The sequence below is a fragment of the Corvus hawaiiensis genome, chromosome Z (assembly GCF_020740725.1).
Source record: "Corvus hawaiiensis isolate bCorHaw1 chromosome Z, bCorHaw1.pri.cur, whole genome shotgun sequence".
NCBI lineage: Eukaryota > Metazoa > Chordata > Aves > Passeriformes > Corvidae > Corvus > Corvus hawaiiensis.
The window spans coordinates 15,121,037-15,143,544 of record NC_063255.1 but is presented as its reverse complement, the minus strand read 5'-3'; the positions used below and the strand labels follow the sequence as shown (position 1 = coordinate 15,143,544).

Here is a 22,508-nt window from a genome sequence, read left to right as displayed (position 1 = left end):
CTGCAGAGGGTGCTGAGCCCACAGTCTGACCATAAGCCAGACAAGGAGCAGGGGCTGAGAAAGAGCCGCCCCAAGCAGGTCACAGGGAACAGTCCATGCAATGCCCCTCCCACTGGAGCCCAGTGCCTGCAGAGACAGGGCTGAGGGCAACAGCAGGGACACAGGGTCACTTGTCTGCTGCTCCTTGGGTGCAGCGACATGTGGGGTGCTGAGGCAGGCTGCCCCAGGCAGGGGGGTGACACCAACAGGCTCTGGGCTCCTGGTGAGGCCCTTGCAGGCAGAGCACTCTTGGACCTGTGCACTGCCACAGCAGGCAGCACCAGCATCACCCCCAGGGGCACCTACCCCCATAGCTATGGGCTCCCCACAATCCTGCAGATTTGGAGGGGATCCTGGATGCCCTGGCACAGCACAGCTGCTCCTGGATCTGACATTACAGCCATCCTGTGGGAGCAGAGTGCCCCAACAAAGACATCCCAGCCTTGCAACCTGTCATGCCAGGAGCCAAAACACTGCAGCCTCTGGTCCCCATCTCTTGCCAGCCACTTTGCTCCATGTTGGAGCTGCATCAGCTCCAGAGCAGCCACCACAGGGTAGGAGCTCTCACTGAGAGCCAGAGACTGTTGCCATTCCTCCCCTCCACACACAGCCACATCCCCTCAGCAACTCCATGGCCTGGCAAAGAGAGGAGGATGGCCCAGCTCAGCCTTGAGACCCCACAGCTCTGCCGCAGACTGAGCAACAGCAACTCCTGGAGACAAGTTCAATCAGGCTGTAATTGGAAGAACAGGGTGGCACAGATGGCTGTGTGCCTGCCCAGAGGAGTCCTGGCACTCCCAGAGATGGGTGGCCAGCAAAGAGAGCGGGTGCCAAGCCCCACAGGGCTGCTGTCCGTGCCGGAGGAGTCTGAGCTGGCCTCAGCATCAGCTGGTACAAATACTGTTGATGGAGGCCACGGCAGGGTCGACAAGCCCCAGCTCCTCCTGCTCATTAACGCAGAGCTGGTACCCGCATCCCTTGCGCCGGGGCAGCGGCCCCAGGCGCCTGCTGGGCTTGGCACGGGGCGGCAGCAGGAAGCCGACGCTGCCGGCGATGAGCAGGTGCCAGATGCTGTGGATGTAGAAGTAGTTCTCCTCTGTCTCCACAAAGGCGTAGAGCAGCACGGCCGCCGCCGCAATCAGCGCTCCTGGGCACAGGTAGAAAGCCCAGCGCTTCCAGGTCGGTGGGTAGCAGTGGCGGCGACGGATGGTGCGAGCCGTCTGTGGTGGGGAAAGGGCAGGCTGGAAGGGGGAGCTGCGGCAGGGATGGACACAACCCTTGTGCCATGGTGACACATCCCTCAGGAGCCAGGGAGAGGGGGTCATGGGGAAGGGTGAAGGCAGCAGAAGGGAGGTGCTGGCAGGAGCAGGATGCTGAGCACAGCCAGGCTGGGGACATAAGGGACACCATCTTACCCAGGCGACGGCCATGATCCCCAAAGCGAAAAGGCTGGGCCCCAGCAGATTCCAGAGCCCGTGACGGTCCATCTGCAGAGCCATGGAGAGCAGCATGGCCCCCAGCAGGTACAGCACCTGTGGGGCAGTGGGGCACCCATCAGGATAAATCCCTTCCATGCCTGCCCTGCATGCCCCCTCCCCACACTTGCCTGCTTGACTATGGGCTGGAGCCGGGCCATGGCGATGACAGTGACCCAGACAGACATGAGAGAGCCCAAGAAGTCACAAAACTGCAGCACATCGTACTCCATGATGCAGAACACCACAATGCCTGGCTGGTCACAGGCATGGTAAAACTGGGGTAGCAGGGAAAGGGTGTGAGAGCTGCCCTGCACAGCCCCAGCCCCTTGCCTGCCCCTCAGCCACCCCACCCCAGACTCACAGTGGAGAAGAACATGGTGAAGATGTAGACGGCAGCTTCTAGGAGGTAGTGGCTGCGGACAGCAATGGCCACAGGAGGCACAAACATGACATTGCTGAGGCACAACAGCAGCGTGGAGAGGAGCTGGAAGCCATAGGAGAAAGCCTCAGCGTTGTCCGTGCAGCCCCAGCCATTCCAGCCTGTGACCAGGGAGAGCTGCCGTCACCGCTGCAGCACTCGCAGGGGCTGGGGGGTGGAGCAGGGAACTCCCTTTCCAGCACCCTGCAGAGACCTGGCATGAAGGGATATACAACCCGCAAGGAGAAGGGGAGGATGCTGGGGGTCCGTGGGTGCCCGGGGCAGCTCTCACCAGCTTTGCACTCGCAGGCAGCATACAGGTAGTTGTTGGTGCGCAGCAGCTTGCACTGGCCATAGATGCCGCAGTCGTTGATGCAGGGGGAGAGGTAGGCGCGCAGGTACACCTCAGCTGTCACGTTAGTGCAAGGCTCAAACCTGGGGGGTGGGAGAAGGAGGTCAGCCCTCACCCTGTGCCCTGGAGCAGCCCCTGCCTCTGCCAGAGCCACCTGTCACACCCAGACTTGGCAGGTGATGGGAGACCCAGGGACTGGGCAAGCCTGAAAATGAGCTGCTTTGGTGCTGTGTATGGTAGCTGAGAGCCAGTCCCCAAGGATGCTGTGTGCTTCAATTGTTTGTGCCAGCCTGGGTGAGCAGGAGGAACGTGGCCACGCTTAAACCCCCTCTGCCTTTAGCAGCACACTCAGCTGGTTCCTGTTTCGTTTGGATTTTGCTGTGCAAACACTGTGCCCTGCCCTGCAATGCCCGTGTGTGAACCCTTCAGGGAAGGACTGACTGCGACTGGCAACTCAGCGTGAACTAGAAACGCAGCAGAGGAGTCAGGGCAGGCACACCATCCCCACTGCCCCACGCTGCCCACACACAAGACTCTGGGCACTGCCAGCACCTCCTCAGCTCCAGCACACCAGGAGCACAGACAGCCCCACAGGCCAACAGCACGCTGGCTGGGCACACACACCCCCCCCAACACACACAAATACGCACACAGTGCCGGCTGCACTGCTATCCACTGACTGTGTCCTCACGCAGTCAAATCTGCACACGCATGCATGAAGAACACACACAGCCCTGACTGCCTGAACTAAGCCCTGACTGCTCCTGCAAACCAGAACAGGCACGTAGAGCTGCGTGTGTGCACCCAAACTTGCATGCAGTGCTGCATCCACACTTGCACCAAACATGCACACAGCATCATCTGCACTCATGCATCCTTGCACGTACAGACACATAACACACACACAGCAGCCCCTCTCCTCCACAGGGCTCCAGGCGGACACAGAGGCCAGGAGCAGAGCCACAGCACAGGACCAGTCCCTGGGGATGCTGAGCAGAGCCGCAGCCTGAGCAGAGATGCCCCCTCACACGCAGAGCAGAGCCCTGTCCTCCCAGCGACAGCCCGGTCCCCTCCCGGGCACAGGTACAGATGGGCCCTGCCGCGGAGGCGGAGAGGCACTGACAGATGCCCGGCGTTCGCGAGCTGACAGGCACTTCCTAACCGCGAGACAGAGGGAAGAGCCGCGGGGACCCACAGATGGTCAGGCAGACGCGAGATGGAGCCATCCGTGCCCACGCAGCACTCACACGGTGACACACAGCCCGCAAAGCCGCGTGCACACACAGGAACGGAGACACGCAGCGCAGGGGACAGGCACACCCACAGACCCACGGCACACACCAGCACGGGTCACGCTGGGGACATCCCCCCTGGGGGCACAGGGAGGGGATATGCTGGGGCTCTTACCCGTGCTCCGTGGCACAGAGAGAGCGCAGGCTCAGGTACCAGCTGCCTGTCTGTGGGTAGGGGATCCGCAGGCGGCTGAGGCTGGCTGTGGCATTAACGGAGAGCAGGAAGCCTGCCAGAGACTCTGTGGGCCAGGAGAGCTCTGGGTGAGCAGGGGAAGGTGCAGCCCCCTGGCCTGGGCAGAGCTGGAACAGGGACAGAGTACCCTGTGCCAAGCTCCAGGGCCACATGTCCCCATGGTCTCTGTAGCCTCCCCCCACCCAGCCTCTTGCCAGACACAGGGGGGTGTGACCCCATGGACGTGGCAGGATGGACATGCACAGCCCAGTCTACCTGTCTCGCAGGTGACCGAGGTGTTGTCACCAGACGTCAGTGGGACTTCATGGTTTAGACACCCGAACACTGTCACATTCTCACCACACAGGGAGCTCTGATGGCAGAGGAGATGGCCTTAAACCAGTGCCAGGGATGTCCCCTGCTCTGACAGCACTTGGATTGCAGCACACCAACTAGCAGTGCCCTAACCCACTGCCCGTCACCCAAGAACACTCCAAACCCAGGTTATCATCCTGCCCTTGGAGCACCCTAATCCATTCTCCATCATCCCAAAACTTCACAACCATTGCCTATGACCCCAGATCCTGTTCCCTGCCCTGTTGCAACCTTGACATCACCCATCTCCCACCCTGCCCCCTGTCCCATACTCTGGCCCATTCAGGGTATATGTGGCCACCTCACCACGTTGAGGCGCAGCTCCAGGTTGAGCACCCCACCACTGTCCAGCACTGGCAGGAGGTTGATGACGAAGACAGCGGGGCGGTCGGGTGGCACTGACACGTTGGGCCCGAAGAAGATGTAGAAGTGAACGGAGAAGGTGTCCAGCTCGTTGCGCAGCGTGGGCCGGACAGGCCAGCACCGCTCTCCAGCATGTGAGGTGACAGGGATGGGGACCGGGTGCTTCGTGTCATTGGGGCTGGTGGGCGGAGGGCTGTCCCCCAGCGCCAGCCCGCCCGCGGAGCCAAAGGAGTGGGGCATGTTCATGGAGGCGCTGGAGGGCAGGAAAGGTGGCCGGGCCAGGCTGGGTCGGGAACAGTCTGGAGGGACAGAGCCATCAGCCTGGGCACCACACAGCTCCAGCCCCCTCTTAGTTCCCATGTCCATTTGCAACCCAGCCCCAACACCTCCCAACATACCCATCCCAGCAGAGCTGGTATAACCCTGTGCCCAGCTGGGGACAGATCCTGTGGGCATCCCTTAACCCCCACACCAAACCAGAGTCAAGACCATGCCTCCACCAACGCCTCCTCATGCACCCTCACCTGTGAGCTGCACGGTGACCTGGAAGGAGACGGTGCCTGGCACCCCAGGGTGTTTCTCCACCAGTACGTAGTACCAGTGCTGCCAGAAGGGGAGGTCCTGGGCCAGCTGGCAGGGAGTGTGTTCCCGGCAGTCCAGTGTTGTGGAGTTGTGCAGGGGGGGAGCCTTGGCCCGCACACGCAGCCAGAGCGGGCAGCCCTCAGCCCCACGGCACCGCAGCACCTCCACGAGCACTCGCGATGTGTAGCTGGGCACAAAGACCCTGCAGGACAGCAGTGCCAAGTTGTGCCCATCACTGTGGATTAACAGGGCTGGGGAGGGAACCCAGCGGGATGGGACACCGTTATCTCCCCACCCTGAGCATGCCCCTCCTTAGGAGACCTTCTTGCACTCACTTGTAGAGGCAGGAGCGGTTGTGGGGGGCCATGCTCTGCTCGGTGACATGACCAGGGTACAGCACAGCAATGTTCACCAGGCGCTGCACGATGAGCTGTGGCTGGAAGAGATACTGGCACTCCTCGTAGAGCCCCTGCACCAGAGGAGAGTCAGCACACGGCAAGGGGCACAGAGCATGGCCCCCACTGGGGACACCTGCCCTGGGCACTGCCAGCGCAGAGCAGTCAGACCCCAGCCCTGCGTCCCCACGGTCCCTCCAGGCCCCTCACCTTGACAGAGATCTTGCCCTCATCTTTGGGCAGGTGGGCAGCCAGGAACCAGTCCCCAGGCAGCGGGCTGGTGACATTGAACACTCCCGTGGTGCGGTTGGGCAGGGTCCAGGTGAGGGTCAGTGCGAAGGAGCCAGGGACAGCTGTGTCCCTGGGGAAGTGCGTGTGCAGCGGGTTAATGACGGAGGGAGCCCCTGAGCGGAAATACCTGCAGGAGAGACAGCAGTCAGCAGGGTGTAGGCTGGGCATCGTGGCAGGGCCAGTATGTCCTATATGTGGGTGTCTTTCCTCTGTGCTTAAAGACATCATGGAAGCCATCTGTAAGCTGGGACCTTTCTGGAGACTGTGAGCTTTCTTGAGTGGGTGTTTAAGCAAAACAGTTCATCTATGAGATGCACAAAAGAGTGGAGCCTGCACTGGTCCCGGGAAGATGAATCATGAGGAAGGAGCGTATATGTTGTCTGGGTTTTGGCTGGGATACGGTTCGTTTTCTTCTTAGGGGCTGGTACTGTGCTGTGTTTTGGATTTAGTATGAGAACAATGTTGATAACACACTGACTTTTCAGTTATTGCTCAGCAGCACTTAGCCTAAAACACTTTTCAGTGTCCCATGCTCCGCCAGAGAGCAGGTGCACAAGATGCCAGAAGGGAGCATGGCTTGGAGAGCTCGCACAAACTAGCCAAAGGGATATTCCACACCATATAGAACATATTCTATTCCATACAGAGCATCCTGCCCAGTGTATAAACTTGGGATAGTTGGCAGGGAGCCACCAACAACTGCTGGGGAACAGGCTGGGCATCAGTCAGCATGTGGTGAGCAACTGTGTGATGAATCACTCGTCTTTCTTGGGTTTTATTTCTCTCTCTCCTTTTTGTTACTGTTGTTATTATTATTACTATTATTGTTGTTGTAGCTGTTTTATCATTAGTGTTATTGGCATATTTATTTTGATTAGTAAACTGTTTTTATCTCAACCCACGAGTTTTACTTTTTTTCCCATGGTTTCTCCTCCCCACCGGGGGAGCAGGGGGAGGATGAGCAAGCAGCTGTGTGGTACCCAGTTGGCAACCTGCTCTAATGGAACATGTCCCATGGCAGCAGGTTGGAACAAGATGATCTTTAATGTCCTTTCCAACCCAAAGCATTCTGTGATTCTATGATTCTTTGACTCTATAGGTACATGTGGTTGTGGAAGCAAAGAAGCAGGCAAGAGCGGACAAGCTGTGGGGCAAACCCAGGCAGGAGCAGCAGAGGCAGGCAGGAAGGAAACAGGCAGGGCAGGCTGCTTACTCACACGGTGATGCTACGGTCTGGGCATTGATCCCCAAAGGTGCCACCTTGCTCCTTGAAGGTGATGAGGTTCCAGACGGCGATGACTGTGTCCTCGGGAATGTGGAAGTGGAAGAGCTCAATGCTGGCAAAGGAGCGGAAGGGGCTGAGCTTGCGTGGTGTGCGGGTGAAGTAGTCGGTCACAAAGAGCCCATCTGCAAAGGAGACCCGAGGGGCTCTCAGCAGGGTAAAGGACTGGGGAGGGGGTTGTGTAGCACCCCTCCCAGAGCAGGCCCACCACCCAGGCTCTGAGTATGTTGCAAGTGTCCAGCAGCCTGGAGGCAGGAGGGGCTGGGACAGTGCCATTTCAGTGAGTCCCCAGGGCTGATGTCAGCTATCCCCAGCTGTGTCTCCCAGCCCTGGCAGACTCGGCATCATTCCTGGTTCAGCACTGCCTCAAGCTCAGTTCACAGAGCTGTGGGACTGATGGTTTGTAGCCCGAGGAGCCCACCGCCCTGGCTGCTCATGCTCTGCTCCCTGCATTTTACCTGTAATAAAGGGACATTCTTCGTGGCTTCAGCCATGCTCTAGCAGGTCAGGTCCCACAGGAACACAGATTCCCTCTCACCTGCCTGCTGGGGAGGCTCAGCACTGAGCCCATCATAAAGTGCCACGAGAAGAAGGAGGGAGCAGAGCACTTTCCTGCACAGCCTCCCAGCTCTCCTGTGGTTTGTGGAGGAGGAACGGTGCACATATGTGTGCACATATGCACACGTGGGTGCTGTCTGCACGCATGGCAGAGTGGAGGCGTGCAAACCCACGTCCATGGGGGTGTGTGCCTGTGCACAGCCCCATATCTGAAAGACACTTCCTGCAAGCCCACAGCACACACGGGGGCCACCTCCCCCTGACCAGCTGCCTGGCAGTTTGATTTTCAGGGATTTCCAGGAGCCCCAGCAGCAGAGAGGCGGTCACTTCTTTGTCACAATGGAGAGCAGGACTTGAGACAGCAGCCGTAACTTCACCTACCATTACCACACTACACCAGTGCCAGCTTGGGAGACCCATCTATTATTCCCCAGAGACACAGTAAGAATGAGATACCCCTCTTCACAAGCTGCTGGAAAGGGGGAGGCCAGCAGAGGGTGGGCTGGGAGCAGGTCTGTGCCCAAGAGGACTCGTCCAGCGTGGAGTGGGATAGCTGAGAAGAGGGTCTGCTTTGCACCGCATGTTCCTGGCCGGGAATGTGCGCATGTGCTTGTGTGCACGTGTGTTCGTGCTGCGTGTGTGCAGCCCCAGCAGGCTGTACACTGACATGCATCTGCTCCCTTGTCTGGAACAAAGGCAGCTCCCCCTCCCCTTCACTGCCAGCCGGCACAAGCCAAGCATGAAACACCTGTCTCCTCAATGCAAGAGCATCCGATCCCAATTTTTCCACCAGGAACCACCAGGTCACTCCACAGCCCCACGTGGGGACAGTGACCTGGCAGGGGACCCCAGGGAGGGTGTTGAACACAACTCCAGAAGGGGAGCTGGGGGAAGGACCCGGAGCCAGTCCCAGCACAGCCCCCTCATGCTCACACGCCCAGGGCAAGGGGAGGGAACTAGCTACACACAGAGGGTCAGTCTGAGGCGCCGTGGCAGTGCAGCCAGAGCACGGGAGAGGTGCTGGAGGATGGAGCGGGACTGCTATCCATGGAAGCGGAGTGGATGGAAGGAGAAAAGCCAAAGCCCCTCTGCTTCAGGCCAGCAGCCGGAGCCGCAGGACCCCAGTCCCGGTGTCACAGTCTCAGGTTGTGGCCGGCGGTCAGCACCGCGGACAGCTCCGCGGCTGGCGGTCAGCACCGCGCACAGCTCCCGCTGTCGCCCCACAGCTGCACTCCGGCACCGGCAGCCCCCGGACAGCTGCCCCCTTCCCAGGGAATGCCCCCTCCAAGCCCCCAAGTATCCTTCCGCATCCCGGTTACTAAGCCAGCTCCGTGCCCCACAGCGTGCTCCTGGTCTCACATACTCCCGTCGATGTATCCCCTCGCATATCCCGACGCCCCGCTGGACACATACCCCCGTCTCTGCAGGCTGTCCATCTCCGCTGCCCCTTGCACGCACACAGCCTTCTGCCCTACATCTGCAGCCCCCCGGGCCCACTCACTGCCCACGCACACGCCTCCCTCCCAGGGTGTTCACTGCCTGTGCGCTGCCTGCGTCCTCCTCGCACGCGCAACTCTGTGCCCCACTGCACATCTGTCTCCATGCCCCAGTGCATGGGTACACCGTGCCCCACAGCATGCTCATCACCGTGCCCCACTGCACGCACATCCACGCATCCCATTCCACACACATCCAGTACCCTCTACGCAGGCATCCCTGTATCCCGTTATGCAAACACCCCCCTGCACACGCATCTCTGCACATATCGCACCCACCTCATGTCCCAGTGTACATGCACCCCGTGCCCCATGGCACCCCACACCCAACTGGGGACACCTCTGTACTCTGCTGCATACGCGCCCCAAACCCCACTGCATGCTCGCCCCATCCCTTGTGCCACACTCACCGTGTCCCATCACGTGTGCACCCCACATCCCAGGATGCTATCCCCCCATTGCTGCGCCCTTGTGCTCCATTCTCACCCACACCCTGCCCCACTGCATGCAAACCCCACATCTCATTGCTCGTGTAGCTCATCCCAACCTACACACGTACCCATTCCAAACTCATGCCCTGCACCCCACCACACGGACCCCTGCACCCCACACCTGCAGCCCTTCTGCCCACCGCATCTCCCCACTCCCTTCCCCACTGCATGCACACCCCACATCCCATTATTCGTGTACCTCACACCCATCCCAAGCTCAACCCTCTGCCCCACGGCACCTCACAGAGCCCTGAGGCTCACACCTCCAGCCCTCCTGCCCACCGCACACACCCCCGTGCTCCATTCCCACCTGCCTCCCGCCCCACTGTGTGCACACCCCACATCCCATTGCTCGTGTACCTCACGCCCACTACAGGCTCATCCCCACCGCCCCTCAGGCACCCTGTCCTGTGCTCCACTGCACGGACCCCCCTGCCTGCAGCCCCCTGCCCACCGCACACACGCCCGTGCTCCATTCCCACCCGCCCCACTGCACGCACACCCCACATCCCATGGCTCGCGTACCTCACACCCATCCCAAGTTCATCCCTTGAGCCCCGCCGCGCGGACCCCCGCGCCCCACACCTCCTGACCAGCGGACACGCCCCCGTGTTCCGTCCTCACCCGCCCCCCGCCCCACTGAGCGCACCCCCCACATCCCATTGCCCCCGTACCTCACACCCATCCCAAGCTCATTCCTTGCGTCCCGCCGCAAGGACCCCCGCTCTCCGCTCCAGCATCTCTCCCACCCACCGCACACACGTCCTCCGCGCTGTCGCCGGCACCCTCGACGTGCGCTCCCGCGCCCCGTCCCGCGCTCGTCCCGCCGCCCCACACCCGCGCCCCCCGCCCCAGTCTCCCGGCGGAGCTCACCGGCGGCGGGCGGCGGCAGGAGCAGGAGCGGCAGGAGCAGCAGCGGGAGCGGCAGCGGGAGGGGCTGCCCGCCGCCCCCGCCGCCCCGCCGGGCCATCGCCGCCGCCGCCGCCGCGGCTGCCGTGGGGCGCGCGCCTCCGGCCGCCCCGCCGCGCACCGGCGGCCCTGACGTCACCCGCCCCGCCCACCGGGGCCGCCTCCCGCGCCGCCATTGGCCTCCGCGCACGTCAATCACCGGCGGTCGCACCACGCCCCGCCCACCCCGAGAGACAATTACCCCCCCCCACCCTTCCCCGCGGCGTGGACCCGGCGCTGACCGGGGCACCGGGGGACAGCGACACGGGCGGGAATGGAGATGGGAGGCTGCGGGAAAGGGACACCGGGCTGAAACCCGATATACGGGCCGGGAAGGCGGGCACAGGGCTGGGGACAGAGACATGGCGCGGGGGACCGGGACACGGGGCTGGAACGGAGATCTGAGCCGGGAACGGGGGCACCGGGCACAAGGACACCGGTGGGGAGAGGAACACGGTCTGGGGGCAGGAACATGGTGCTGGAACTGAGATACGGGCCGGTAATGGGGTCACAGGGCCATGGTGCTGGAGACAAGGATGTAAGCTGGGAACAGAGATACGGGGCTGAGGGACAGGAACATGGGGCTGCAGACAGGGACATAGGCTGGGGAAGAGGGACGTGGGGCTGGGGACAGAACAAATGACTGGGGACAGTGATGTGGGTCTGGGGCACAGGGACAGTGGCCTGGGGACAGGAATATAGGGCTAGTGGAGAGGAACATGGAGCTGCGAAAAGGACGGGAGGCAGTGAGGGCTACCTATGGGGCTGGAGGGGGTGGGGCTACCTATGGGGACTGTGTAAGGGGGTCAGGTGGTTTTCTACCAGTGGCTACCACCTTCTTACAGAAAACGGTGGCATGTGTCTTACAGAGGAGGTGTCCCACAGAGGGGCTCTGGGCACCACCTGCGGGGATGAGGGCATCTTGACTGGAAACTATCTCATCATGCTTTCCCACACTCCCTGACATCATCCCCAGGCTCCCCTGACATCACCATCCCCCTTGGCCATGATGGAGGCAGCAAGTTACTACTCATGGGAACGCTCTTCTCTCATCCCGTGCTCCCCACGGGGCACCACCCTGGGAGCTGCAGTAGGAGCAGCCACCCCACCATGTCCCAGCCTGACTTCCCAGCAACTCTCCCCAGAGCACAGAACCTCTCCAGGCATGGATCGGGGTCCCCTCCCCAATGCAGACCTCACCGGCACAGCTCTGGGGCCAGTGGGCACTGGGACAGGGATGTATGAGGACCGTGGTCCCTCCTGGAGAAAGCTGGTCATGCTCTCCTTGGGAAATGGACAAGGGAACTTGTCTCTCCTCCAGATACTCTCCAAGAGCTCCAGGGTCCCATCAGAGCCCCATGAGACTAACCTGAACTCTGTGTGGGTACCCATGGGGGTCTGGGGCCAGGTGAGTCCCTCAAGGGGAGCCAGCAACCCCCCTGTGGGGAGGAAAGAGCACAGAGCCGGGGTGGCAGTGGGTCACCAAGGCCAAGCAGGTATGAGGAAGGGCAGGGTGGGATGGGGGAACTGGACTAAACCTTCCAGGAGCCACACTTCAACCTCACACCCCCAGATATTTGAGACTGTACCGTGTCCCCACACCCTGCTGGTATGTGGGGTGCCCCATGGCCACACAACTGGGGCCATGGAAAACCAGGTACGCCCATAGCAGGACTCACGGTGGGGTTTCACTGCGCTCCAGGCGAGTAGAGGGGAACAGTGCTCCTACCCCTGCCCATTCCCCGGTGGGCTCCTGTCCTCATGGCTCCCCGGTGCCAGTCCTGGTCCGGCCCTATCTCACTGTTCCCCCCACCCGTCCCTGTCCCGTTCCCTTCCCGGTCCCACCGCTTCCCCCCCGGCCGTCCCTGTCCCGTTCCCACCCCCGTCCCACCGCTTCCCCCCCGGCCGTCCCTGTCCCGTTCCCACCCCCGTCCCACCGCTTCCCCCCGCCCGTCCCTGTCCCGTTCCCACCCCCGTCCCACCGCTTCCCCCCGCCCGTCCCTGTCCCGTTCCCACCCCCGTCCCACCGCCTCCCCCCGCCCGTCCCTGTCCCGTTCCCATCCCGGTCCCACCGCTTCCCCCCGGCCGTCCCTGTCCCGTTCCCATCCCGGTCCCACCGCTTCCCCCCCGGCCGTCCCTGTCCCGTTCCCACCCCCGTCCCACCGCTTCCCCCCGCCCGTCCCTGTCCCGTTCCCATCCCGGTCCCACCGCTTCCCCCCGCCCGTCCCTGTCCCGTTCCCATCCCGGTCCCACCGCTTTCCCCCGCCCGTCCCTGTCCCGTTCCCATCCCGGTCCCACCGCTTTCCCCCGCCCGTCCCTGTCCCGTTCCCACCCCCGTCCCACCGCTTCCCCCCGCCCGTCCCTGTCCCGTTCCCATCCCGGTCCCACCGCTTCCCCCCGCCCGTCCCTGTCCCGTTCCCATCCCCGTCCCACCGCTTTCCCCCGCCCGTCCCTGTCCCGTTCCCATCCCCGTCCCACCGCTTTCCCCCGCCCGTCCCTGTCCCGTTCCCACCCCCGTCCCACCGCTTCCCCCCGCCCGTCCCTGTCCCGTTCCCACCCCCGTCCCACCGCTTCCCCCCGCCCGTCCCTGTCCCGTTCCCATCCCGGTCCCACCTCTTTCCCCCGCCCGTCCCTGTCCCGTTCCCATCCCGGTCCCACCTCTTTCCCCCGCCCGTCCCTGTCCCGTTCCCATCCCCGTCCCACCGCTTTCCCCCGCCCGTCCCTGTCCCGTTCCCACCCCCGTCCCACCGCTTCCCCCCGCCCGTCCCTGTCCCGTTCCCATCCCGGTCCCACCGCTTCCCCCCGCCCGTCCCTGTCCCGTTCCCATCCCGGTCCCACCTCTTTCCCCCGCCCGTCCCTGTCCCGTTCCCATCCCGGTCCCGTGCCATTCCCGTGCCTGTTCCCCCGGGGCCGTGCGTTTTACCCTCCGGCCGCTAGGGGGCGGTGGCGCCCCGCGTGTCTGTGCCACCGGTGGCGCTCTGTCCCGCTGCGTTCCCGAGCGCTGATTGGTGCGCGGCCGCAGCAGCGCGACCATTACGCCATTCCCGGTGGCCATTCGCGGTGGTCGCGCCATCCCCACAGGGCAGCGGGACCGCCGGCCCAGCCGCGTGCCGCTCCCGGTGCCCGGTACCGCGGCCATGGAGTTCCCGGCCGCTCTCTTCCCGTCCTACTTCGGCGCCGGCCCGCCGCGGGAGGAGGGTGGCCCCGCGCCGGTCGCCGGCTGGGGCGAGCACGGGCAGGTGCTGGAGGGCGGCCCCGGCCGCCGCCAGGTGAGGTCCTGCCGGGGGTCCATGCCGGCCGAGGGAGCCGGCAGGACGTTCGGGGGCCGCTCTGACTCTCCCCCTTCGCTCCCCGCAGGCGCAGCCGGCGTTCATGCCCCGCCGTGGCGCGACGGGCGAGAGGTGGGAAGCCGCCGACGCTGCGGCCGTGCCGGTGCTGCTGCCCAGGGCGGGTGAGAGCCGCAGGAGCGGGAGGGAGCTCGCTGCACGGGGCCTGGGAGGGACATCCCTTCCACCTCTATCCCTGCCGCTGTCCCGCGGTGCTGAGTGGTGTCCCGGTGCTCGTATGGTGCCAGGCGGCCTCTGCCCTCTTCCCCGCAGGCTGCTGGATCCCCTCGCCCGCACCTCAGGACATCCTGTACCGCAGCGGCCTGTGCAAGAAGCTCCGTGCAGGCAAGTCTGGAGCCACTCTGGATTTCGCCCGGCAGGTGAGATTTGAGGTGTTGCATCCCGTCGAGGACCTGGGGGGCAGCGTGGGAGCTTCGCATGCACTGACCCTTTCCCGTCCTTCCCACACAGCTGGGTCATTTCTTTGTGGATCACCCAGAAGATGCTTTTGGCTCCCTGGGGCACCTGCTGCACAAGAACTTCTACCTGGGCAACTCCAAGCTGAAGGTCGCTGTCTGTCCAGGGATAACAGTGCTGTTCCCCACCCTTCCCTTGCCAGTCTCAACCTCTGCCCCCTCCTCCTGTAGAGACCAGCCCGGAATAGCACCATACGGATGACAGCCCTGGTGGAGGACATCGACCGCCTGGAGGCCCGACGGTGAGTGTCCCCATGTCCCCTGCCCTGCAGAGGTCTTGGGGGGGGGTCCTGCTCTGTCCCCCCACCTAATGCTGTCCATGCCCTGCAGCGGCTGCCCCCGGCAACACTTGGCCTCCCGCCTACGCTGGTTCTCCCACCTCTGCCGTGACTGGCTCTTCGAGGTGCCGCTGGGGCTGCTGGCAGACTGCCTGCACGAGGAGCTGATGCAGCAGTGGTCCAACCTGCTCTTCGACGACAGCCTCACAGGGGGAGCACTGGCCTGGCTGCCCGCTGAAGATGGGGGGACACCCATGGGCCGCCTCGTGCACCCTGGAGGGCAGGCCATGAACCACCTCTGTATCCTTCCCCATGGGGTGTCCCTGGGGAGGGAAGTGCGGGTTGTGTTGCACCACCCTTAGCCAGCATCCCAGATTTCCAGGACGTGGTGCTAGAGGAGCTGCCCCGTGCCCGGGGCTCCCCAGCGCAGTTTGAGCTCAGTGGGCGTGTCCGGCAAGTGGCTGCAGCCCGTGTGGATGGGGAAGGTGAGCCAGCTGTGGGATCCACATCTCGAGGCAGACAGGACGTAGGGAGGAGGGGCAGCAGGGGCTCCTGGAATGCTGCCAGCTCACATGCCACCTCCTTTCCCCTGACAGATTTTGTTGGGGTCCGCTCAGACTATCACTGTGGTGTTTGGAGGGTGCCGGGCAGGACAGGGGCAGCTCCCGCCCCACTACAGGTCATCCGCACCGACGTGCCTGCCTCCTGCCTCACTGTCAGGTAGGCGTTGGAGGAAGGGGCTGTGCGAGGAGGGAGTTCTGCTGGTGCAGCTCTGCTCCCTGTGGTGGGTGCTGTTGCCCCATGGTGATGCTGTGCCCCCCGTCCTGCAGCCCTCACCTTCCCGGGGAGCTGTCTGTCTGCACCCAGAGTGGGACCGTCTACCTCTGGAGCGTCGGGACTGGGTGAGATAGGGCACTCATGGCCATCTAGGGACTCATGCAGACAGTGGAGTCCCAGGGGTGGAGGGGCCAAAGTGACAGGGTAGCCCTGCCCCATGCCAATACTGCTGTCTCCCCACAGGCTGCAGCAGCTCCGCCATGACCCCCAGACCATGTTTTTTCGGGACCATTCACCCTGGCGCTGGAGTGACTTCACTGCACACCCACGGGTGCTCAGCTGTGCTGACCGCACAGGCCTGCAGTGCCTTGATGCCCGGGTGAGCCTGGGAGGGTGGGTTTGGGGCTTGGGGCAGGCAGGGAAGAGGGTTCCTCAGCCCAAAATGCTGACCGTGCCCCATTCTACTGCTGCAGGCCCCCAAGAAATGCCACTTCGACTTGTTCAAGGTGGGCGAGGAAGCTGGCTGCCAGCAGGGCGAGCGTGTGGTGCTGCCCATGTACCTGGGCAGGGCTCACCCCTCACAGTATCTTGTCACCACCCAGGTGAGCCCCACCACAGCTGGGAGCTGGGGGAGACACCCTGCACAGCTGCATCTCCCAGTGCCTATGGGGCATGGAGATCTCCCAGCTGAGGGGAGCTGCCGCAGTGTGTTGGGGTGTGCCCCGTCTGAGTTGAGACTCCTGTCCTAGTTCTCTGTGTATGTGCTGGACGAGCGGTTGCCACTTGTGCCTGTTCTGAAGTGGGCACACATGATGAAGGCCCCTCCACTATTTGCACACCTGATGCCAGGGAATCCCGGGAGGAGCCACCAGGTGCTGCTCGGCGCATCCCGCACCCAGGAGCTGTTGCTGTTGCAATACCGGGGTAAGAGATCAAGCTTCAGGGGTGCTGCAGGGCCAGGGCTCCTCTGTGCCCACGTCCCAGCCTCTTTGCTGCTGGGATCAGCTGCTGTTCTGGCATCTGTGCTCACCGGTAAGTTTTTTGGGTGTTTCCTCAGGGGGCAGCCAGTCAGCCTGTCAGCTGGCGGGGACTCCACAGAAGCTGCACAGCATTGGGGGGTGCCTGCAGCACCTGCCCACCCAGCTCCCACACCGCCAACACCTTCTCCAGCAGCGCCTCGAAGCCCCAGCAGCAGGTGAGTGTCCCACACTTCCCCAGGCTGCAGGTCCTGGTGTGGGAGAACCTGGTGTGTAGCCCCTGTCGTGGCCTGGCTGGAGGGTGGCTGAAAAAGCAAAAGCAAAGCCCCAAACAGTCCTGTGCAAGAGATGAATGACTTAGAAAACGATGTTCAGGGCAGGAACCAGCAGTGAATGTGCCCACTGAGGGGTGGAGGCAGCCCCCACTTCTGGCCATGGCCCTGGAGTATCCCCAGGACTGGAACCCTGGTGACAATGCCTTGCTTGTTCCCACAGGGCTGACTGCCACGCTGCAGGAGGATGGGCCACACAAGTCCATGGTGGTTTTCCAGCTCTCTGAGGCTGGGGATGTCTTCTGCCAGAGGCTGACCCACAAGGCAGCACAGCCCCCTGCACCCCCATCAAGGGATGAGGCCACAACAGCCCCTGGCTCTTCCCCTCTCTTTGAGGCTCCAGCCAGCAGCCCACAGGGCTTGGGCGGTGAGGAAGAAGAGGAGGAAGAGCAAACATTCTACTTGTCCAACCTGGAGGTGATTATCAATGAGGAGGAAGAGGAGGAGGATGTGGGCACACCAGCACCCCTGGAGGAAGCTGAACTGCAGGAGCCCTCTGCCAGTCCCCAGCCCTCCCTGGCAGTACCCAGCCCAGCTGCAGCCCTGCGGTACCGCCGCTGGCTGAGGGCCCTTTCCAGGGCCTGCAGGGATCCCCCTCGGCACACCTGGCACCCTAGCCTCAGCCAGAGGCGCCTCTTCACCCGCAGAGATCTGCAGGGGCCGGCGGGCCCCAGCAACCTGCAGAGGCAGATGCGGCAGCGGCTGCACCAAGCCATGCGGGAAGGTGGTCGCATCCAGCGCTGGGGGCTTTCGGCCGTCCAGCCCCCTCCCCTGCCACAGACCCTGGAGCCGGCAGGGGCTCCAGACCCCCTAAGCGCCCGTCTGACAGCGGCCTGGGCTGGGGACTGGGAGCAGTGGTGGGAGGAGAGGACGAGCTTCAGTGTGGCGCAGAGACAGCGGGCACTGCGGGAGCGGCGGCGGCGACAGAAGCGAGCCCGGGGCCGCCGCAGCCTTTCGGCCAGCTTCACCTCCTCCCTCACCTACCAGTCTGAGCTGTCCGAGCTGAGTGATGCGGGCCCCCCGCTGCTCTCCCCCGGCCACCCACCCGTTCTCTCCCAGGAGGGCTCCTCACCAGCAGGCAGCCCCACAGTTCGCAGCCCCCCGACCTCACCGGCACCCGATGAAGCCCTGCTGTCCTCACAGAGCCTGCGCTGCCGCGGCATCCCCAAGGAGCGTCGGAAAACGCTGCGGGACTATCTGTCCGTGTGGGCCGAGGGGCCACCCGAGCCCCCAGAGCCCCCTGGCAGCCAGGCCAGCCAGCTGTGCATCCCTTCTTCCCAGAGCCAGTTGTCCTCCGCCTCGCAGCCCCGCCGCAAGCGCCCACGAATGGGCTTCTGAGTGCAAATAAACGTGCTTGGTACAGCCTCGCTCCCGGGGTCTTCAATTGCTTGGTCAGGGCACCCACCCTTGGGGCAGGGGAGGTTGGGTGGGACGCCCGGGGTCGAGACTGCCCCCGAGGAGGGAGTGACCGTCTTCCCCGGTCGGAGGGTCCCCGCCGGGATGCTCCGAAGCGTGGGTCGCCCACAGGGCGGGCGCGGGCGCTTTAAGGAGGCGTGGAGCAGGGACGGGGTGTGAGTGGCGGGGGCGGGAGCGATGGCCATGGCGGCGGTGTTCGCGCGGGCGCTCGCTCGGGGCGCGCTGCGCCCGGGGCAGGTGGGTGCGGGGAGACGCGGGGATGGGGGGGGAGCCGGGATGAGGGGGGATGCACCGGGATGAGGGGCGTGGGGGGTAACAGGGACACCGGAACGGGTCCGCATCATGCTCGCCACTGCTTCCACCTTCGGGCAAAGTCGGCGACGGGCATGAGCGCGGGCCCGCGCACCCCCACGCCACGGCACGGGGCCTCGGAGCAGCTGTGTGCATCCACCCGCACCCCAGCCCGCGCCCCCGTGGGCACAGCCCCCTCCTCGGCACCCCCGAGGGCGGAGATCCCTGTCAACCCCGTGGACAGTCCTGTTTCCCCCGTGACCACAGTCCCTTGTCACCCCTGTAGGCACAGCCCACTGTCGAGGCTGTGGACGGTCCTCTGTCACCCTTGTGGGTACAGCCCCCCATCAGCCCCCTGGGCATCTGCCCCCCTTACTCCTGTGCGCGTTACTCCCGCGTGCACCTCCCTGTTGCCCCATGTGTGTCCCCCCCCGTCACACCCAAGCGTCACCCCCACGTGCACCCCACCATCACCCCCTGTGTGCACCCCCAGGACCCCAGTATGAATCCCACCACTCTCCACGTGCATCTCCCATCACATCACCCATCACCCCATGCAGTACTCCGATCACCCCCACATGCATCCCCCACCCGTACCCAGCGTGCACTCCATGTCACCCCCATGTGCCTCCCCGCACGTATCCCCCTGCCATTCCCACGTGCACCCCACCATCACCCCCACGTGTTCCCCACGTGCCCTGGCCCACCCTGGCGGCGGTGTCCTTGTCCTTGTCCCCCCGGGCACAGGCTGTAAGCCCCCTGTGCCCCTCAGCCCCTGCGGTGCGTGTCGGTGCCCGGCGGGCAGGACGGGGAGGTGGGCAAGGCGCAGCGGGCAGCGGCGGCCGGCGAGAAGGCAGGCGGGCAGCCTACCATCTTCAGCAAGATCATTGACCGCACCATCCCTGCCACCATCCTCTATGAAGATGACAAGGTAGCTGGGACAGCAGGACCTATGTCCCCACTGGGGCAGGGGGGCAGAACCCACGGGTGTGGGGCTTACCCTGCTCCCCCTGGTAGTGCCTGGTCTTCCGTGATGTGGCTCCCCAAGCCCCTGTGCACTTCCTGGTGATCCCCAAGCGCCCCATCCCCCGGATCAGCCACGTGGGTCCCCAAGACACTGAGGTGAGTCCAGAGAGGTCCCTGGGACACTGCTGGGGGGGGGTCATACAGTGCTGACGCTGCCACTCCCCCCTCTTTCAGCTGCTGGGGCACTTGATGGTGGTGGCAGCACGCACGGCGCAGGCAGAGGGGCTGGCTGATGGCTACCGCCTTGGTGAGTTGGTATCTCCTGCTGTGCTGTGGGGCAGGACTCTCACTGGTATTCCGGGGGGCTGGGGACACAGAGGATGGCCTGACCCTTGTACCTCTCCTGACAGTGATCAACGATGGGAAGCACGGCGCACAGTCTGTCTACCACTTGCACCTCCATGTGTTGGGGGGGCGGCAGATGGGCTGGCCCCCTGGCTAACCCCCACTACCCACTTGCCCCCCAATAAAGCATCCCCTTGGTGGTGACTTCAGTGGCTCTGCATCAGGGTGGCATTCTGGGGGGTGGAGGTGGCTGGCCTGAGCAGGACTGGCCTCCATTGTCACAGCAGTAGAGAGTTGGTACCCTGCTTTTTGCAGACGGTCTGGGCTCCACACATACCAACCTGCCCCATGCTGGAGATGATCTGGAGCCCTACAGTTGAAGCAGAAGCAGAAGCCCAGAGCTCACAGGCAAAAGACTCATCTTGGTGCTGGGCTGGGGGAGCAGGCTGGGTGCCACAAGGGTGTCCCCAAGTGGGAGAACATCCCTGGGGTATCAGTAGCACACCATGTTCAGGGCTGCCCACCCAGCCTCACTGCCATCACACACTCCCTGTTCTGCCTCACATCGCCTCCCGGCCAGCACCCCCATGTTGCTGCCAGCGCCCTGTACTGGACGCTGATGTTTCCCTGCTTTTCAAAACCAGTTAATTGCACTTGATTGATCTAAAAGCCCTCAGAGCAGGCTTGTGTACTTCTGCATGTGTACTTCTCGTCCACCCCAGAGGGGCCTCTCTGGGAGCTCACAGGAGGTTCATATCCCTGAGCAGAGCACAGGGCAGGACAGGCTGCAATGGTGGGTGGACCTGCTGCCCCCTCCATGTACACATACCCGTGTACTCCCCCCCACCGCAGCCACTACATTGCTTCCATGTGCACTGCCATGCAAAACTCAACTGCACTGCTCACCCCAGACCCCCCCCCCCAACTATGCACCTCCGAGGGAAACTATCGCTCGCCCCAGAGCCCCCAGCCACACACTGAGGAAAACACATTGCACCCTTCACTCCAAACCCCACAACTGTGAACCACCGAGGGAAACTGCACGCTCCAGACCCCCGTGCACACAAAGCACCGCCGGCTCTGTGCCCGCACGGCGCTGTTTACAGGCCTTGACCGCGCTCTCGTGCCTGCACGTGTCGCCGCCGGCCCCGTGAGGGGAGCACACGGGGGGCTCGGCGCATGCGGCCGCCCGCTCCCTGCCGCGTGCCTCCCGCGCCCGCTGCTCCGCGGCCGGCTGCCGTGGCTATATTTAGTGGCAGGGGCCGGTGCTGGCGCGGTGCACGGCCCACCTGGCACCGCCGTCGGGACCGCCTGGGCCCCCGCCAGCCGCCGCGCAGGGGACCGCAGCCCGCCGGGGAGAATGGCGGCTCTGTTCATCCCCCGGCTCGGTGGCGCTGGCGGCGGGGGGCCCCCGGGAGCTGTGTGGGGCTGTGGCAGAGCCCAGTCACTTCCCACACATACACACCCAGTATAGTATGGGGAACGTTTTCGGGGTGTAAATGAGCCTTAAAATTGTTGATATTGCTGCTTCCTGCTTCTGAGGCTCAGCGCGGGCTGGGGCCACTCGGACTCGGGACAGCCCTGCCTCAGGGATGTGTACCCCAAAGAGGGGTTGGGTGTCCCTGGGGAGATGGGGACGCTAAAGAGGGCTCAGGGATCCCCAGGACATTATCTCCCAGAGCTCGCCCAGAGCAGTCCCCCAGGGAGTGCTGGACTGGGCACAGGGCACAGGGCACGGGCTGGCACGCAAGGTCGGGGCCAGTCGTCTGCAATCGCGTTTCTTCCTGTGCCAGGTTTATTTTGTCAGTCCCCGGGCAGCGGCGGGGCAGGACAGTGGTCACAGCCCCATGGGGCCGAGGTGGGGGGAGACCGAGGCCAAGGGCTGTTTTGGTTATTCAGCCGGAGAGGATCACAAATGACGCAAGTTCCCAAAAGAGCCGGGCGGGGGGGCTGAGAGGGATGTGTCAGCCGGCGAGAGGCGGCCAGATGTGCTCCAGCAGCTCCAGGGCTGCTGTCCCGAGCTGATGCTGCCAGAGTACAGCCCCACAGTGATGCCCCACAGACCACCCCAGGGTAGTTTGCCCCACAGTGAGTGCGCACTCCGGGTTGGCATCGCCACACTCCCTGTCCCGCAGTGTACTTTGGTGCTGTTAGTATCCCTTCAGTATCCTTCAGGCACACATGCTGCCTGGCCAGGCTTTTGGTAAGCCCACGAGTGTTTGGTAGGGAATCTGGGGATACTCCTAGGAAGACCACCAAAAGGGATGCAAGCTGGGGCAGGGTCCCCAAGCTGCCACCCCTTCAGCATGAGCTGGGCTACGGGTGCACCTCAGGGGCCACCACTGGGCCCATGGCTGAGCATGGGGGCACGACCAGCAGCATGCAGCCCAGAACCCTCACAGCGAGCTGCCAGCCCTGGGGGCACCCTGGCACCCCCCTCCAGCGGCAGCAGGGCTGATGTGGCCCCAGCACGGGGGAGCCATGAGATGAGCTCGGGACACGTCTCCCATCTCTCCATCCTCCCTGCAGCTGTGCAGCAGATGGGCTTGGAGGAGCCCCTGCTTGGCACGGGGCCGAGGGCCCGCAGGGAGGAGCGGTCCCCAGTGGGGGCCCCCCTGGCCCGCCGAGGCCAGAAGGGCCGAGCACATCCCCAGCCAGGAAAAACAGAGGCCCCAGCGTGGAGCGCACGCTGCCCCGTCGGCGCACACCGCAGAGCCCTGGAATAACAGCCCTGCTCCCGAGCCCGCCGCCTGCTATCAAAGGGCCCTTCTTCTGCTCGGCCTCTGAGGGGA

The 22,508-nt window shown here is 63.8% G+C and overlaps 3 protein-coding genes across 4 annotated transcripts; 2 read left to right on the top strand and 1 right to left on the bottom strand.

Annotated features, from left to right (window-relative positions):
• Positions 1–756: 756 nt before the first annotated feature.
• Positions 757–8,849, bottom strand: TMEM8B (transmembrane protein 8B). Of its 2 annotated transcripts, none has more exons than XM_048292382.1 (12): positions 6,975–8,849; positions 5,677–5,884; positions 5,407–5,540; positions 5,014–5,273; positions 4,433–4,788; positions 4,028–4,124; positions 3,695–3,818; positions 2,228–2,370; positions 1,879–2,057; positions 1,646–1,792; positions 1,455–1,571; positions 757–1,293 (listed from the first exon to the last, which is right to left on the bottom strand). In XM_048292382.1, the coding sequence occupies exons 1-12, from the start codon at positions 7,313–7,315 to the stop codon at positions 991–993; spliced, it is 2,409 nt and encodes an 802-aa protein (XP_048148339.1). In that variant the 5' UTR covers positions 7,316–8,849; the 3' UTR covers positions 757–990. The 2 variants fall into 2 exon arrangements, with proteins under 2 accessions (XP_048148339.1, XP_048148338.1); XM_048292381.1 differs by having other exon boundaries at positions 757–1,259; positions 6,975–8,848.
• Positions 8,850–13,563: 4,714 nt separating this feature from the next.
• Positions 13,564–18,065, top strand: TAF1C (TATA-box binding protein associated factor, RNA polymerase I subunit C). The gene is made up of 14 exons (XM_048292666.1): positions 13,564–13,801; positions 13,890–13,983; positions 14,132–14,238; positions 14,330–14,425; positions 14,506–14,576; positions 14,665–14,912; positions 14,987–15,097; positions 15,209–15,332; positions 15,443–15,514; positions 15,633–15,768; positions 15,863–15,991; positions 16,139–16,313; positions 16,447–16,584; positions 16,862–18,065. Exons 1-14 carry the CDS (start codon positions 13,670–13,672, stop codon positions 18,034–18,036), a joined length of 2,808 nt encoding a protein of 935 aa, XP_048148623.1. The 5' UTR covers positions 13,564–13,669; the 3' UTR covers positions 18,037–18,065.
• Positions 18,066–18,258: 193 nt separating this feature from the next.
• On the top strand, positions 18,259–19,920 carry HINT2 (histidine triad nucleotide binding protein 2). Its single transcript, XM_048291651.1, has 5 exons — positions 18,259–18,351; positions 19,178–19,336; positions 19,423–19,527; positions 19,606–19,678; positions 19,782–19,920. Exons 1-5 carry the CDS (start codon positions 18,292–18,294, stop codon positions 19,871–19,873), a joined length of 489 nt encoding a protein of 162 aa, XP_048147608.1. The 5' UTR covers positions 18,259–18,291; the 3' UTR covers positions 19,874–19,920.
• Positions 19,921–22,508: the final 2,588 nt, after the last annotated feature.

Excerpts from the sequence above, each read along its gene's own strand:
- TMEM8B (XM_048292381.1), bottom strand. The coding sequence starts at position 7,315 with ATGGCACTGTCCCAGCCCCTCCTGCCTCCAGGCTGCTGGACACTTGCA. Across the intron at positions 5,885-6,974 it reads CCAGACCGTAGCATCACCGT|GTATTTCCGCTCAGGGGCTC; the intron begins GTGAGTAAGCAG and ends TCTCTCCTGCAG. Across the intron at positions 2,371-3,694 it reads CTCTGTGCCACGGAGCACGG|GTTTGAGCCTTGCACTAACG; the intron begins GTAAGAGCCCCA and ends CCCACCCCCCAG.
- TAF1C (XM_048292666.1), top strand. The coding sequence starts at position 13,670 with ATGGAGTTCCCGGCCGCTCTCTTCCCGTCCTACTTCGGCGCCGGCCCG. Across the intron at positions 13,802-13,889 it reads GCGGCCCCGGCCGCCGCCAG|GCGCAGCCGGCGTTCATGCC; the intron begins GTGAGGTCCTGC and ends CGCTCCCCGCAG. Across the intron at positions 16,585-16,861 it reads CCTCGAAGCCCCAGCAGCAG|GGCTGACTGCCACGCTGCAG; the intron begins GTGAGTGTCCCA and ends TTGTTCCCACAG.
- HINT2 (XM_048291651.1), top strand. The coding sequence starts at position 18,292 with ATGGCCATGGCGGCGGTGTTCGCGCGGGCGCTCGCTCGGGGCGCGCTG. Across the intron at positions 19,528-19,605 it reads TGGGTCCCCAAGACACTGAG|CTGCTGGGGCACTTGATGGT; the intron begins GTGAGTCCAGAG and ends CCCCTCTTTCAG. Across the intron at positions 19,679-19,781 it reads GGCTGATGGCTACCGCCTTG|TGATCAACGATGGGAAGCAC; the intron begins GTGAGTTGGTAT and ends CTCTCCTGACAG.